The 17,539-nt window shown below is 39.7% G+C and overlaps 1 protein-coding gene across 1 annotated transcript in view; it reads left to right on the top strand.

Annotated features, from left to right (window-relative positions):
- MICAL2 (microtubule associated monooxygenase, calponin and LIM domain containing 2) overlaps positions 1-17,539 on the top strand; it is a 119,040-nt gene that overhangs the window by 21,262 nt on the left and 80,239 nt on the right. The window contains exon 2 of the mRNA XM_032445211.1: positions 261-615. Within this exon, the coding sequence (XP_032301102.1) occupies positions 352-615 (264 nt within the window). The 5' untranslated portion in view covers positions 261-351. The remainder of the gene's footprint in view (positions 1-260; positions 616-17,539) is intronic.

Genomic DNA, 17,539 nt, shown 5'->3' with positions numbered 1-17,539 from the left:
TTGTTCTGTGAAGCTGATTGATTTTTTTTTATTTATTTTTTTTAAGCAGTGGTCTTTTGTGTGCCATGAAGTACATATTGTGACAGTACACATAGATTTCTTTGTAATGCCTATTAAATGCCACTCCTAAACTTTTGTACCTGGCTGGTCATCCAACACACATATGCTGGGTTTTTATATTCATATTGAATATGAAGTTTATGTGTTTAGTTTTCCCATGCAAAGCATGCTTTAACATAACTTGTGTTTGTCTTTTCTAGGAATAGCATGCGTGGAAGTACATGCTAGTATTGGTTACCTGCATCCTAGTACAAGAGCTCCAGCTTGATTCTTCAGCACTTCTATCAGAACATGGGGGAAAACGATGATGAAAAATACAGTCAAGCTGGCCAGATATTTGAGAACTTTGTCCAAGCATCAACATGTAAAGGTACCATTCAGGCCTTTAATATTCTCACACGCCAACTTGAATTAGACCCTTCAGACTGTAAGAACTTTTACAGCAAACTGAAGTCAAGAGTAACCACGTGGAAGGCCAAAGCTTTGTGGAACAAGCTTGATAAAAGAGCAAGTCACAAAGAGTACAAACGTGGAAAATCTTGTATGAACACTAAGGTAAGTGGGAAAGGTCAGTTTTGAATTCCTCAGTTTAGAATCTCTTTAACTGGTTGATCAACAGAAGCAGGGTTTCTGTCATCCCATGCTATGTGTGTATCCATGGATGCTCCCTTTCATATACTTCTTGAAACTGTGTCTAACATAATTTAGACAAATTTTCAGATATTTTTTGTTCTGGAAACACAGCACATAAAAGGAGTTCTAAAAACACCCTATTTTACAGTCTGCTTCAGCCAAAGCAGAACAGTTTGCTGTGCCTCTTTAGACAGTAGTGTTGATCAGCCATAGGATATAAGCTCATAAGGCAGTTGTATTTATTAATTTCAGGCTTGCAAGAACTACTTGCTTCATTAAACAGTTTTGCAACGAGTCAGTCCTTACATACTCAGCAGGCACCTCTGCTTGTATTTCAACAGCAGCTCCTAAAGTGCTACTTGGAGGCTTAGGGATCAGTCTTTGTCATTTAGCATTGGCTCTATTTGCTAAACAAAAGCAAAAGAAAATAATGCTGTATTTAAGAAATCAAATATTTGCATGTAAATACTTCCCTTCCCCTCCCCCCTGCCCAAACTGCATATAGAAAACTGCTAAAAAAAAGTGGTCAGTATGGTTGTGAAAAGGACAGGAAATTATCTTCAGCATGTTGTTCAAATACTGTGTTTTAATAGAACCACTGGTATAAGTCATGTTAAAACTGAACGTTCACGCCACCTTATTCCATCTCTTCTGTGACTGGTCATTTTTAATCGCTTTGTGTCAGAGAAGTTCAAGTATTTACTGCCTAGTGATAAAAACTTTTTGCCAGTGAAGGACTGGTTTTAAGAAGCTGCTTGACTGTACTGAAGTAAAACAGAAAGGAATAGCACCTTGGAGCGTACCTAGACACCAGACTCTGGAGGGCCTTTTAGTTTTAACTTTTTGCTGAAGTATTTCAGGGAAGTGCTAGACAGGCAGTATTGATGGTCTTTCTTGTGCATCATAGAATCGTGTCTTTCAGAAGCATTAGGGAGGAAGTTATCATATTGCCTTCAATACTTTTAGAGGCTTCTGTTTTTATGTATTTCATTTCTAATAAGGTCCCACTTATTAATAACTTTTTGTAAGGTAATATATGTCCTTAGAATCAGTTTCTTTAGAAAAGTTATGATGTCATTACAGCTCTTTGCACTGCTTTCCTGATTGCCTCTGTTTTTATTCTTTTTCCCATCTTTTCCCTTTGTGACCTCTGCTTCCTCCCTCCCTTTTAGATCTTTTGAAAAGGCTTTGAGTATGTCATTGTGCATCTGTGTGATAAAAACAGACAGGAAAGGGAAGGAATGACAATGTGTGTGATGTTTAACAAATTACAGGAGATGTTCTATGTACACCTCACTTGCACATAGAGTTACAAGTCCAAATTTCCATGGTTAGTATGAGGAAGTATTTAAAACACAAAGCAGTTTTAAGACCCATGTGAAGTATGAAATGAAGCCCTTCTCAATCAAGTGTGACATTACAAAGCCAAGGCCTGCTTCTGCAAAGTTCTTCAGCCAAGTCATTAATTTCTATACGTGGTGAAGAGTCATGGAAATCACTTAGAACATGAAAAGCTTAATACAGTCTGCGTTTTAAGGTTGCCAAGCAAGTGGCTAATCAGCACCTCTAGCAGTGTTGAAAGTATGGTATTTCTACTCTGAGAGTAAGGATTTATTTGTAGTGGCGTGTTGTAAATATTTGCAGAAATTAATGGGCGTAAGCTGCGCATATGATCAAATTGCAAATGAATGTAGAATACTTGTACATGAACAGGATACATACAGATATTTTGTGCAATACTTAAATGTTCCTTGTGAACCCAAACCATGCCTGGACCTGTTCTTCAATGTGTCATCACTGATTTAAAGAGGGAAACATGAATCTTCAAATTACTGCAAATGAGAGCAATAACCACAGACTGTGGGCTCTTTGGGGATATCTAGCAAACATTCCTGACACGTGAATCACAGTCTGCCATGAAAGCCTATCTATGCAGTATGAATGAGAGGAGACACATTGCAAGGAGACAGCAAACTCCCTGATCGTTGTGTTGGTGTACTCTTGATAACTCCACTTACAGATAAGGAGTTATCAGAGATGCTGGCATACACAAGCTATGGTATACATACCAGGATTTTCCTTTCGTGCAGCGGGTGATCTCAAATTCTTGTTTTTCTTGCGTGTTACTGCTTTCCGTAAAGAAACAGGCAAACAGGAGTTGTGCAGATGAAACTGAGCAGAGCCTAATGCTCACCTCTGTAGAGTTGAGCGTGGACTGGAAGTGGATCGGTTGGAATAAAGAATTCTAGTTGTTAAGGCAGCATCAGCTCTTTGCTGTTACAGTTCTGTAAACAGAGCCAAGCCAACAGTCATTGTTTAAAAATAAAAAATGACTTAAAGGTTGTGGCCATGAGTTCTATAGCTGATTCAGCAGGTCGTAGTTCTCAGATATGAATTTTCTGTCTGGCTTCTGACAATCTCCCCAATCTTTGAAGGAGATAAAATATAATCAGGGTCTAAACTATTCCTCATGCTATGTATGTGTGTGCCTGTTGTGGGGTTGGGAGGATTAGTTCTTTTATAAATTAAAAAAAAAAACAGGAACCTGCTGCCTCACTCTGTACCAGGTCAGTTTGTGCACAGTACTTAAGAGCTGAATGCTGTCCTTGTTTGTTGGGTTGTTTTTTGGTGTGTTTTTTTCTTTTTTTTTTTTTTTTAGTGCTTATAAAATCTTCAGCTACACTTAAGTTACTTTCATTGGAGTAACAATATACACACATTTCCTACATGCAGATTGTTCCACTCCAACTAAATAACAATAACTCCTTGTCTTAACTGTTCTCGAAGAACACTGCCAAATAAAGCTTTCAGAGTTTCTGCAATGATACGATTTTTGAGAAGTTCAAACCCACTGCTATTTCAGAGTAGAGTTATTTGTGGACTTTAACTTTTTCTTTCTTTGTAGGGAGAAAATAAAGATAAAACACAGCAGAAAGGCATGCAAAAATTATGGAGGAAACTTTTTTGACTCTCTGAGTCAGTCTGTATGTATGCTAAATGTGTATCAAACATCTTCCTTCCATGACAAACTTATAAATTGGGAATTAAGCTATTCTGAACTGCTGGTCCTGGAGCTGACATCTTCTGGCATTTGGCAAAGCTCTAGAAATCGTTCTGTGCTTTTTCAGATACTTCTAGAAAAAGAGCATAAATTAATTCTCATAGTAACATTTGCCGCTCATTTTCATCTTGTATTCACCAGTTTGGAAGAATCTGCCCAGAATCTGTAATGATCATTTCTTTGTGAGGTGAAACATAGCTGGGCAATCAGAGGAGGTTAAAGGTTTAACATAAAGTGTTCACCATGCTAGCAGCTTGAATGTCTCTCTACATTTTTGAACATGGAAAGCATACTATGATAAGAAGCAGAAGCAAGAATTCATCCAGCTGTGTGCAGAGTGTATTCAACAGTGTTCTCAAGACATACGTGTGTGCTCTGAACTTTTACTCTTAGCCTCCCTGTATGGAATAGGTTCTTCACTTCAAGATTTGCTGTCAGTTTTCATGTGTGAATGATACAGAATCAAATATGTGCATATAAAGGAGGCTCCTGCTGATGTTTGAGATGTATGCATATGTATCAGAGGGCAGTACCTGGTTCATGCTGAAATTCTGGCTCTCCCACTACTGCAGATTTGTGCTTGAGGAGAGCAGAAATCTTTGTGTGAAAACATCCCAGACTCTCTCTGAAGGGAGGTGTTGATTCTCTAAAGCATGCAGATGCTGCTTTTTCAAAACACTGGCACCTGAGGAGGACTAAGGAGACATCTTTAAGGAGCTAATGTGTAATTATTAGTTGTCTTGGAAGACTCTAGCATTTGTCTCTGGGTGAACTCAGTGTCTGATTGTGGCAGTGTACTTGGACAGAGTAGTAAACAGTTTGAGCTCTGGTTTTAAGGCCTAATTAGGCAACACTGGCATAAAGTGAGAAAATAAAACTGGGATAGGAACTTTTAAATGTTGTGTATGTAAATGCATATGTATGGACATTTATAGGTATATGTGTATATACATGTATGTGTATCACACAGATTCCTACTAAGCAGATGGAACAATCTGGAACTCGGTCTGTGCTGTCTTCTCTAGCTTTCCTTGTTCCTGGATGTGGTCTTTCAAACCTTGTTTTATAATAGATGAACTTCCTTTCCAAAAAATTCTGTTGGGAAATTTACTGCAATGACTCAAAAATTATTTATGGCTACATTTCCAGGGATTGCATAAAGCCACAGTGGCTCTTCTCAGTAGTGCTATGTGCTGTCAGTCCAACCCAGATTCAATGGCATTCACAGCTGAGCTGTACAAGGGAGGCTCTATGAGCCCCTTTGTTGGGGTGCTAGGTTAGAAAAGTGGTGTTATGGAGGAGATCATATGGCTTAAGGGGATATGGGAATGAAGTGGAGTTGGGGGCAGGGGTGTGAGTCAGCCAAGGAGGAACTGAGTGTCTGAAATGGGGATGGAGGCTAGAGGCTTTGTGACTGACTCAGTGCTGGCTCTGAGATTTGTCTGCCCGTACTAACCATGCTGGTGCACCCATGAATGATAAAACGGGATTGCCAAACCCCATCCGTTTCTTTTCATATTGTTCTCATTTCCAAAGACTGTCAAATGAATGCTTTGGGGATTAATAAAACCTACTTCATCTACTGTTTTCCTTCCCACAGAGTTGAGAAAGCGAAAGGCACGCCTGAGCCATGCTGGCTGCTGCCACGTTACATAGCCTTAGGCTAACCAGCAGGGTGAGGAGTGAATTCCAGGCCTCTCTCCTTGTTATTAGGTAGAAATTGTCTTCCTGTCAAAGCTCAGTTGTTTACAAACATCCCATTGTAGCCTTTCCCCTTGTGGCAAAAGAGACAGGCTGGCTTGTGGATGTCTCTCCCCCCTTTATAGTTCCTATGAAGTTCTAAACAAATACTTGTCTCTTAGTTAATCAAGTCATCCTGTTTGTATAAACCTGCTGCTGGTGGTGTGACTAAATTTCCTTCTGAAGCAGTGGCATTTGTTGATCCTTCAGAGGTAATGCGTTTACAGCCAGATTTTTCCTGTGCTGTATATACCATTGAGTTTGCATGTTCAAGCATTGATTGATTGTGTCCCAGTGACGAATATCTTTTTCTGAAGGGCACACTTGAATTGCAAGATGAAAGAAGGAAGAGCCAGTTGTGCCCTAGCTCAAAAATATCCTTTGTAAAATGAAAACTTTAACCCGTTTGTTCTGTAAAGAACAGAGATCCAGATGGCCGGATCCCCTTTGCTGGACATACTAGTCTCTTCAGAATAATAATCAAAATGGGGAGATTTCCGAATGTTATAATCAGGGTTCATAATGAACACACCATACGTAGATCCATGAGATAACATTGCTGACTCTCTTATTATAACAAAAATGCATTCTTGTGAAGGCCATAAAACTGAAACTAGGAGTCCCATATTTATAGGAAGTTTAGTGAATGGAAGTTTGTGAATTACCATGAAATAACATTCAGCTGCAATCTTCTCACCCTCCGCTTCACCCTTAAGTTCTTTTAGCAGTTATTATTTCAATTTTTGCCTTATTAAGCCCTTATCAGAGTATAAATATGTAGTTCTTGGATGGCAGAATCCAGTACAAAGCAGTTGGGGTTATTAAGTGCCATGCATTCTGCTGAATTGAAGTGGCATTGAGGTCTTTTGGTGTACTTGAAAAACAAGCTGCTTTTTTTTGGTATTTGCTTTTAGCCTTCTAGGAAAGGGCATCTAAAGCATTGTGCTGAATCTCCACTGTACATTTAATTTTAGAAGTTGTAACAAGCAACTTTTACAGTGTTATTTCAAAGGAGATGAAGATATGGGATTAATGTAAATGAGAGGCGAGGCAGATTGGTTTGAGATGCAGGGAAAAGAGGAGCATCACCTATGACCGTGCAGTGAAACCACAGCTGTTGAATGCTATCTACTCATTCATTTGTTTCTATAAAGATTTTGCAAAGAGCGGATGGGGAGAAGCTGGGGTGATGACAGGACGCACAGCAGACAGTGTTCTTTGAAAACAAAACAGAACATCTGACTCTTTGAGCAGTGCTTTAAACTGGTAGATTGGGCCAAATTGCGTCAGCAGAGGCAAATGTTTGGTATGTGATTGGGTAATGGAATCACTTTATTATCCTACAGACACTTCCACAAACACACAATTTTTCAGCTTATCAGTCATGAAAAACAATGAACCCTGGCCAAAGTAACATAATCAGACAGCCTAAATGAGATTTTTTAATTTTTTTATTTTTCTCAGGCATTTGGGAATTGTAAGATATTTGGCTTGTAGGATAATAGTAGCTTTACATCTGTACTTTAGCAGCGCTGTGCTGTTTCTCTCTCTCTCTTAATGACTTTGCAAGGAATCAACAGAAGGGAACTGTCCCACCCTGACCCGATTTCCTAGACACTCCGTCAGGATTCCCGCTGGGAGTGGTACCCAGTTACTCTTGCACACAATATTAGTATTGTCACTTACAAGTGGCTTAATTAAGTCTGGATGAAAGAAAAGGTTATGGTGAGGCGTATTCCTGCAGCTGTGACCCCGCAGTGCTTTTGAATTTGACTGTGTGAAGCAGTTGGGCCATGGGCCCAGCTGGGCTGTGTGTGTGGGGCGAGGGGTGCTGCTGCTGCTGCTGCAGCACAGTGTGGGTCAGGCCTTCCTCCTGGCTCTGGAGAGGCCCTGCAGTGCCAGATGTAGCTGTTAGGGGTTTGTTGTTAGCGACGGGTCCAGCTTTGCCCCGGTAATGTTTGTGTACTGATAAGTGAGGAAATGCATAACTTTTTCTACCAAGAGGTGATTAAATGCTTGGCTGCTGAAAACCAGATTTCAGACAATAAGGCAATTTCCTGTCTCCTACGGTTCAGGTCCTTTTCGAGGTTCCCATGCCTGTGCTGAGAACCAGAGTTTTACACCGGTGCTGGCAGTGGTTTGCTGCCAGGCAGGGGGAATTGCAACCATGGCCATTTAATGAGTCCTGTTGGAGGCTGGTACTAGTCTTACTTGATACAAGTGTAGGTACTGGATAGAATGGGGTGCAGATATAACCAAGCTGGAATGAGCAGTAGTTCTTTAAAATTCTAATCTTGTCTTTCAAGATTTCAGAAAATAGATTTTTTTTTTAAAAAACTGCTATAAAGTTATGGCTGTGCTAGAGAAGGAATGTAATGTCCCTAGCAAGCTGGGAATAAACTGCAGAGAATGATTTGCAGTTTACAGTAATAGACCATGGCTGAGCCCAACAGACATTTTTTTCAGGTCCATTTTTTTTTCAGAGCTTGCATTATGCTTTGGACACTCTTACTTCTATTTCAGTCCTGAAGAACAGCCTGTGTTTCCTGAGATCATGCCCTGTTTCTGCGTGAGAAACTGACCAAAATACACTGCCTGGCTTGTAGTTCGTTGCTGTGGATTTGTTTATTTGAGCAAGATCCTAATTGGAAGTAAATGTGGTTGCACCCCACTACGTACCTGTGTCATGTTTCTAGCTTCCTGTGCACCTCTGGATGACGTATAGGAGCAACTTTAGAAGGAGAAGTGAAAGAGCAAACCCTCTTCTTTTGTGGAGGTGCCCACTACCGTTTCTGTGCTCCCTGCTGCCCTCGGTGAATTTACAATGCAGATAAAATATCTGCTCCAGGGGAAATAGTAACTGAGATGAGAGAACTCAGCAAGGGCTGGCAGTGAGCTTCCTGCCAAGGGTTCCACACCCAAATCGTCCACAAGAATTTATTCTGATCAACAAACACTTGGTAGAAGACAAAGGCATTTCCCTCAGATCCGTTCTTCTTTCGTTTGCTTGTTTTCAAGTAAGAAGGAAGTAGCTGCAGATGGCATTAAGCCTTATCTGGCAGGTGAGGGCTGTTGTGCCCAGCAGGGCTGTGGGGCTGCTGTGGGCAGGCTGTGGCCCAGTAGTACTGGGGGTGGTGGAACGAGCAGAACTGGTGTGGGTCAGGTCAGGCAGGTGCTTGGGTCTTGAGCTTCACCCTGTCTCAGACTGAAAACAGTCATTAGTAAATGTCTGTGTAAATAAATACCAGCCTGATCAGTATGTTGAGCCCCTTCTGTTGCACTGATTGCTGGTGCAAAACAGACTTTTTACACCTTGTGAGTCATGGAGTGTGTTTTCAACTCTACACCTCTTTTCACAGCACGTACTTTTTATTTTTTATTATTTTTTTTTTTTTCATACTTTATGTCCTGAAATGATACATTTTCTTATTCCAATTGTGAGACTTGGTCTAATTCATCTTTCTTGTTGACAGTCAGATACAATAAGTGGTGGTGGTCATGCAATTCCTAGTGCTTTCAATTGGTAAATAAAACTGCAAATAAAAAAAGAAAAACATTGTCTGCCTATGGTAAATTCACATGTACAAGTAACTGGATAAAACATTATTTGGCTTTACTAGTTCTGTGGCCATGAGTGCTGGCACTAGAGAATGAAGGTGTTTGAAGACTACATTGTGACCCAGAAGAAAATAGAGCCCAGGAGCTCCAAACTATTGGCCACTTACACAGTTCTATGTTTTGTGCTTAGCTAGAGCTGCTGTATGCTTCTGTCCAGTCATTCTACTTAGGGAAGATGGAAATGATTTGATTATTCAATCCTTTAAAAATAATAAATAAAAATCTTGATTCTGCTTTAAACCCAATGGTTCATTTTTGAGCTCATTTACCCAGTAGTGACTTTTAAGAGCTAAACCTTGATTAGATTTTGGTTAACAATGTTGGAAATATCCTCAATAAATTTTGGTCAGGACGGTATCTCTGATAAAAAGCAGTTTTTATTCGCGATTGCAATGGCGGGCGCCCTGATTGCAGAAGCGCACCTATAGATGTGTTGTTACAGTTTTTATACTTTTTCTCCCATATGTTTTCCCCCTCCTGTTTCCCCTTTGATTGGGTATTCCAGGTTACAGTTTACTCGACATTTGCATTACATTCCGACATTTGTTGATTCCCGCGTTATCTTGTGATAGTCAGTCGCCATCCCGCTGGGTTTGTTTCCAAGGTGTCTCGGTACCCTTATTGATATGTTGATTTCCTTAAAAGCTTGTTTCATTCTGTCCCAGACGCCGTCGTTAAACAAAAAGCCTGGGGGGGTGATTCCAGTTCTTCCCATATCTCTTCAGGCCCATCCTTAGGTATGGCATGACTTGTAGGTTTTACAGTGTGTACAACAAAAACGTTAAATCATATATTATTGCTAGTTTATACGGTTATATTGTTATTTTAACTTATCCTCTTTGGATCTTTTATCACTCAGGTCCTATTTGTCCAGCACCAAAAAGTAGTTTTATTTCAGATAGCTGGACAGACAGGAGCTGCGGTCTTTATAACTATGATTTTTACCTAATAACTACAAATTTCTTATTTTGTTCTAAATGCAGAAACAACATTTGATTCCCACAACAACTAGCCTGATATGCAAATGGATTCCAAACGTATTCTGAAATATGCTGTGAAATAGCCTTGAAGTAATTACACTTGCCACTTTCTTTCTAAAGCCAGTTTTGAAATGGAATCTTAGGTGACTTCATAGATTGTTGATCAGCTACAAGATTTCAGGTTTGGAGTGATACTTCGTATCTGTGGACATGCCAGGCTGTAGCACATTGGTTTCTGTGTGTTTGGTTTTAATCCTCTTTCTTTTTTTCTTTTTAACTAACATATTGCCAACTTCTTCCTGTAGCAAAGCTACGTGGTTGTTGACCAACTTGTTTGCATACTTTGGATGCCATCAGGCATGAGAAATCCTTTCCTCTGGGTCTGCAGACAAGTCCTCTGCTGTCTGGTCAGCGTGGTTCATTAAGCCCCTGACTCTGAAACCATGTGTAGGATTCATTTTGTTCTTGCTGTCACAATCTCAGTAATGTCACTACTCACAAAGGTTTACGGGACTCAAGGCTTGGTCTCCTTTTATTCTTTGCTGCGCTTAAGGGCAAGGCTGTTGGTGCCTCCACTTCTTGTTTGTGTTGTGTTATCTCTTTCTGGATTTTAATTTTATTTTTTCAGAAGTTTTTAAAGAAAGCTTTAAAGTATTATCTCAGCATTACAGGCATAAACTTACCAAAATGGTGGTGTGAATAAATGGTGTGAACCGTATTCATGTCCAAGATAGTCAGGCAGTGTTCTTCCTGCAAGGTTTATCTTGTTTTCATTTTGATAGTTGAAGCAAATGGACAAAGAGAAGAAAGGAAGGGCACCACCTCTTTTTTTCTTCTTTTTTTTTTTCTTTCTTTTTTTTTTTTTTTTTTCCTCCTCTGTTTTGATTATAGTGAGAGACAGGTGAGAAAACAGCACATACGTGTTTGATTCCAAAGGATGTCAGGGGTTTCTTTTGTGTTTTATTTGAGGAGATCTTTGGATTAAAACACTTGCCTGACTTTTGCTATGTAATCTTTTTATTAAAAGCAGAATGAGGTTTCTTGTCAGACATGCAGGTTTTCTTCAAATAACTGAAAGTGTCCCGGAGAGGAAGTGAAAGTCTCTTGAGATACTTCTTTGTATCATGTCTACCAATTACATTTTTTTAATTCGTTTTTTTTTAGAAGTTGTTATAAAAGCTCTGAGATGAAGCCAAGATATTTAAGTATGACCAAGGCCTCTCAAGAGAGCTCTTGAGAACAGTTCCACAAAGCAAAGTCCTGTCAGCCTTGATGCATCAGTTTAGGAACTCCTGAAATTCCAGAATGCACATAGACCCTCACTGATGTGTTGCTTAGCAGACTACAAGTTTCAGATGTCTTTCATACCATTGTTTTAATTTCAAACTATGAAAAGATTTTTATGAACAAATCTAATATTAGTAGGCATGTCCTAGAGACAGAGAGGACGGCTGGGCAAGCATGTCTGAATTCATCCAGGAAAAATGAAGGCACGTGTTTTTTTCCATGCAGAAGCTTATCTTCCAAAAAATCCTAGTAAAGATGAGCCAAATGAATGCAATAAATGTACTAATGTTTCACTTCTGGCATTTTGTCCACATAAAAAAAAGCAGTGCAATAAAGATAGATCCTCTGATCCCTGGATTGCACTGTGTCCAGCTGCAAGGGCAGCAACTGCAGGGCACAGTACTGGGGGAAAGCACTCTGTCCAAAATCAGCCTGGATCAGGGAGCTTCAAATCCATACTGCAGGGCTGGTTTTTTTCTTTAGGGGGAAAAAAAAAGAAAAAAAAAGAAAAAAAAAAAAAAAAAAAAAAAAAAAAAAAAAGCAGTGTCTCCATTTTTTACCAGTTACTGATACAAATGCTTTTGGCAGGAATAGAGCAAGCTGCATATTTGAGAGGCACTCAGCTGAGGGTATAGAGAATAAAATAAAATACTGGTGGGATCAAAAGCATTTCTGTGCTGGGCCGGGGTTTTTCTGCTGCGGTTGGTGGCAATTAGAGGTGCACAAGCCTTGCTGTTCCAGTTGCCTTTGAAAAGCGGTATTTATGTGGTGTCCAAAAACGTCTGTTCAGCAAGATCCATCTAGTCTTCGTATTTTAAGGTACTTTTTGGAACTGTCTATAGCACATTTAAATAAAGTGCTTTCATAACCCTTTGGAGAATTAGGACCTGTCATTAAAATACATTTAACTGAATTATTAGTTTTGTCAAATTAAACAGTTTCTAAAAGCATATTTTCCTCTATTATAGTATGTTTTACGAGCTCCTTATAGTGTTAGCAAGGGTTAGAATTAATTTTTGTGGAGTAAGTTTAATTAGCTCCTATATGATTTTTCCCTACTTATTTTGAGGAATGATTTCTTTTTCTTTTAATAATTGCATGTAGTATAGATCTGTAAATGACAAAAATTTTGATTATAATGCGTGTTACAGCATTATTTCAGCTTGACACCATCTCTTTTATAATGATGTATACTACGGACAAATGAATACTCTCAGATCACTGTCATCTTTGTCTATGGTTGTCACTATTACTTACATGGTCCCTGTCTGTTGCAGTTTAGTAAACCCAGCTCTATAGGTAGGGCATTGTTTATTAAGTTGGCTGGCAGGCAATGACTACAAGCATGTTGGACAGTGTAGGGCATTTGCCTTCCAAGGGGTCGTTGTGCTTGCACAGCTCGCATGGTTGGTACCTGAGCACCTTACTGCAGCATGTCCTTCGTCCTTGGCTGGTGCCTGTATTCAGGTGGGTATGCAGAAAGGGAGATGCAAGTGTTTTGTACCAGAGGGGAGAGTTGTTGGACTTAAGGGCATAACTGTATATTTAAATGCTTTGATAGACAAGGGCTAAAGCAAGACCAGACTCAGTGTATTGGGTTGACAAAACACATTAACACATTGTGCCTATACGCATTATACATATTTGAACTTAACCTGCTGATTGTTTTTAGTACAGCTTTAGCTCTCAGTATTTTAATGTTGTCTGAAGCAGGACATAAACTTTGAAGTGACTTGAATTATAATGTTTCAAATATATATATATATATATATATATATATATATATATATATATATAGTCAATCCAGTAGAATCAGGGTACATTTGCATGTCAGTATCCAGTGACGCTGAATTTATGTGATAAATCTGAGGCTACGAATGTGACATGAACTTTTAAGTCAGTAAGTCAGGAATGTCTGACTGAGCAGCCCTGTTTCTGCCAAAAGCTTTCTTCTATGTATTGAAGGGGATGAATTGAAAAGCACTGTGGTGGGGAGAGCTTCCTGCTGCACTTCTGGTAGCTGTCTGCTTTAGATGCTTCTGCAGCTGTTTTCCTTTGGAGCCTTTCCAGAGAAAGTCATTGCTGATCCAGAAAATGTGTTGTTTCATTGAATTTCATGGCTTGCTCAAATCCATGTAGAATATAATCCTGTGGTGTAAGTGAAATTAATTCTTGATGCATCCCTGTCCCCCCCAGTGTTGCTTCCTGAAGACTGAGGCACTGAGATGTTCTGGATGCACCATCTACTGCACTGAATGCACCTGTAGTCCAGTGCAAACCATGGAGCAGGTTTGCCATGGGAAGACAGCATAGCCTGTCACTGTGCAGCCTGCAGGCCCTTTGGCTGTGGGATTTCTGGCACTGTCAGGGGTACAATGGCTGCCAGGGGCACCTGTGGCACCAACCAGTGTCTTCCAGGTGTGTGGTGAAGGTCTCCCTTCTTGCCTGTTTCCTGTGGCAAGAGCTGTTCCTGTGGGTCTCAAGTTGTGATTTGGGTGAATGCTGTGTACCAGTTAGAGAAAGATAATCTAGGTGGGTATCTCTCATTAGTTTTTCACTGGTGTACATGTAGATTTCCACTGAAGAGTGGAAATGGTGCTTCTGGCTAGTGTGCCATGGAACAAAAGGTCTCTCGGTGTCAATCCAGCTGTAGTTAAGCTCCTGTCCAAAATTTATTTCCTCTGTTCTGAGTAGCTGTAAGGGTAGAAATGAGAAAGCTCTGAATTCCTGCTGTGATTGTAACTTTCATCTTTATATTAGAAAGATATTTGGGAGGGGTGGTGTTTTGTCATGGAACAGTTCTGTTTTCTGGCAGCAATTTAATGGTTGAGTACCTCAGACAGGAGAGGGTGGAGGGATTTAAAGTTGGGCAATAGAAATTCAAGTGCTGGAATGGCTGCCCAGGGAGGTGGTGGAGTCGCCATCCCTGGCAGTGTTCAAGAGGCGTCTGGATGAGGAGCTACGAGATCTGGTTTAGTGGTTTGTTGTAGCTATGGTAATGGGAAGATGGTTGGACTAGATGATCTTGTAGGTCCTTTCCAACCTTGTGATTCTATGATTCTATGAATGTTAATACACTGAGCTGCAGTGCGTCCTATCTAACTGCAAAGAAATGTTGGTTGTGTTCAGCATTCACGTACTGCTACCAACTGCTACATTCCTTGAGTTTGAGCATGTCAATTCTGCCTTTATTGAAGTTTATTGAAGCCAGTGAGATTTCTGTGACTGCATAGGTCATCCTGAAGCTTTTTTATTGTTTAGTGGGTCCTTTTGTTTGTTTGTTTTTAACATAGTGCTAACAATCTTCCTCCCTACTTCCTTTCTTTCAAAATCTGTTATTTCTTTAAGCTCATTTTACTGTGTGAAAACCAATGGGGAGGCATTCTGCAAATTCTCAGCTGTTAAGCTGTGTGTGGTTTTACCAGAACGGGATATAGGTGCCGGGATTCACAGGCTGAGGACTTAACAGTGAGGAATGGGAGGGGTTGTGAGAGGCCCCTGCTCCTTCCTCTTTCCTTTTCCTCCACTTCCATTTCCAGAGCAATAAATCTGTGTGTTATTTGCAGGAGGTGATACTGAAAAACTGTGTCAGGAACACAAGTCATGCCAGTTTTGGAGGGATAACTTGTGCTGTCATTTAGGTCATTGCTACATGCCCTTGTGCTGTGTAGAAGCATTTGTCAGAGGTTTTTCAGGTACTGTTACTCTTAAATGTACTAACAGAGAGCAGGCACCATCCCCAGTTGTCAGATTTACTTCCTTTGAGGAGAATCAAACTTGAGACTTAGCAAATACTGTGTATTCTTACATCGTATGTGAAACTTTCTGATGGCTTTTTAATTGAACCTGGAAAGCAATCTGTGAAGTTACTGCAGTAAGTAGAGTTTTGGTTATGGCATGGGACAAATTGCAGAAACAAATAATTATATTTGAGAGATAAACACCGTGCTTTTTAGCAGTGATGCAGAAACTCATTATGTACTTAGAGACTTTAGTCAAGTTTTATAAAATATGCACATGCTTATTTATAAAGTAAATTGCAATAAAGTAATTTCAAGAGCAGCCCCCAATGAACCAGAAGTCTGTGGTAACAGCTGCTGAAAATAAAAGGCTACTCAATGTTCCTTCTAGGCTGATTATAGGAAGGTTTATCTGCTCTTTGACTTAATTTGCAAGTGGAGAGATGGGAAGGATGGGCTGTGACAGATGACTGGTATGGTCCCTTTCATTATGCAATAAAGGTAGGAGCATAAGTGCAGTAGGCATCACCTTTGCAAGAGTTTTGCGCTGGTTTTGATCCTGGAAGTTTTAAGAAAGAAGACAGAGTGCCAAATGTATGTCAGCAGGAAGCATCCTTAATAAATCAAAGAACAAATAGTTTTGACACAAATATGTTTATTGAAGGTAACGATGAATGGATGGCAAATACACAATCATTATTCAAAAGGTCTCCAGGAGATTAGTGAGATAATTCATCAGTGTTGATAGGAAGAGAGGAGAGGGTAACGTCCTCCTTAGTTTTAGCATACGATGTTGTGGAGCACCATAGTGAACTAGCAGTATCTTCTTTGTGGGTTTTATTATTTGGCAAGATCCACTATGACTAAATCTCAAAAGACTGTTTTTTTGGGGGGGGAGTTGTTTCTTTTAAAGTTGCATTTATTTATAATAAATATATACTGACATACATCATAATGTTTGTTAGCAAAAAAAAAAAAAAACCAAACAAAAAACCAACAACCATGCAGTGTTTGAGGCACACAGACGTGAATGATCCAAATAGTTTATTACAAGTTCTCACATCCCTTATATAACTTCACAAGTTTTTGTTTTCTAGCTTTCCCATCTGCCCTTACAACTTTCCCAGCCACCATTACGTGTCAACAGAGCATTCTACAAAACATTTATCAACTGTCAATACTTGCACAAATCCAATCAGGGCTGTGAGTCCCTTCTTCTCCTTCTAGAGGTGTCCTTGGTTCTCATGCTGTTTATCTTGCTCCACAGCTGCTGCTCTGAACAGCTTTTCTTGTATTCCCACACAACCACAAACAAACAAACAAACAAAAACCACCCAAAAACCTAACCCTCTCCCCACCCCTAAGGGGGAAAGCAAAAAAGCCCTTATCAAACCATGTATGATCTTGATTTGTGAAATGTTTCTAACTGCTTGCTAAACATTGCTGGAAGTCAGTGTAGCTGTGAAGGCAGTCACTTGTTTGTTAGAACTCGGAGTACTCGTGTCAATTACAAGGATGACGGAAAAGAGCTGACCCGGACTCTGTCAGCAATCCTCTTCTTAAGTCAGGGTATCTTCCACACTATGTTTTTCTCCTTTATATAATAGTATCTGTTGGTGTTTTCTTACTACTTACCATGCAGTGAGGAATATTCTTCTTAAATTATAAATATAAATAAAATAATAATAATAATATATAATAAATATAATATAAATTATAAATCGGGTATGGATATGGAAGTACAGCAACTTTAACTTCTTAATAACTAGTTAAGAAAACCCTTGCTTAAATCACTGCAGAAACACCTTATGTTTCAGTGAGAATATGAATTCTTTACAGTATTCAATTTAAAACAAAAAAGATGTTTTTATACTTATATGTTTTGCTTGGACCGAAGTCATGGGCAGTAGTCAATGCCAGATAATTTTTAAGATCTTGAAACCTGAAAACAAGTGAACAAACCAAAATAAATAAATGACCCCATTTTATGAAAGAACTGTAATGGGAACCAGACTCCTATCCAATGAGCCTCCAGATACAGTCCATGCTTGCTTTGAAACTGTAATCGCTGTCTGGCTATGTATGTGGGACACACAAGAGCATGTCTGCGTTGTGAGATAATGGTTTTGGATTTGCTCTGCGGCACAGCTCAGCCTTGGATCCAGAGCTCTCCCCTCAGCTTGTGCCCACCTTGTCCCTCCCTATTCCTCGCTGTCACGGTTTGAACTAAAAATCCACCTGCGTCCGTGACAGGGGCCGTAGGCCCCAGAGGGGCCCTAGGCCGAAAGGAAAAGTTAATTAGGAAAAGAAAAAACAGCGGCAACGATCTAAGGAGGCACACTTATTTACTAAATACTATATCGAAATACAGGATAACACAATATAATACAATATAATTGAAATTGAGCTAACGAATCAAG

The sequence above is a fragment of the Coturnix japonica genome, chromosome 5 (assembly GCF_001577835.2).
Source record: "Coturnix japonica isolate 7356 chromosome 5, Coturnix japonica 2.1, whole genome shotgun sequence".
NCBI classification, from domain to species: Eukaryota; Metazoa; Chordata; class Aves; order Galliformes; family Phasianidae; genus Coturnix; species Coturnix japonica.
This window is presented reverse-complemented; position numbering and strand designations above follow the sequence as displayed.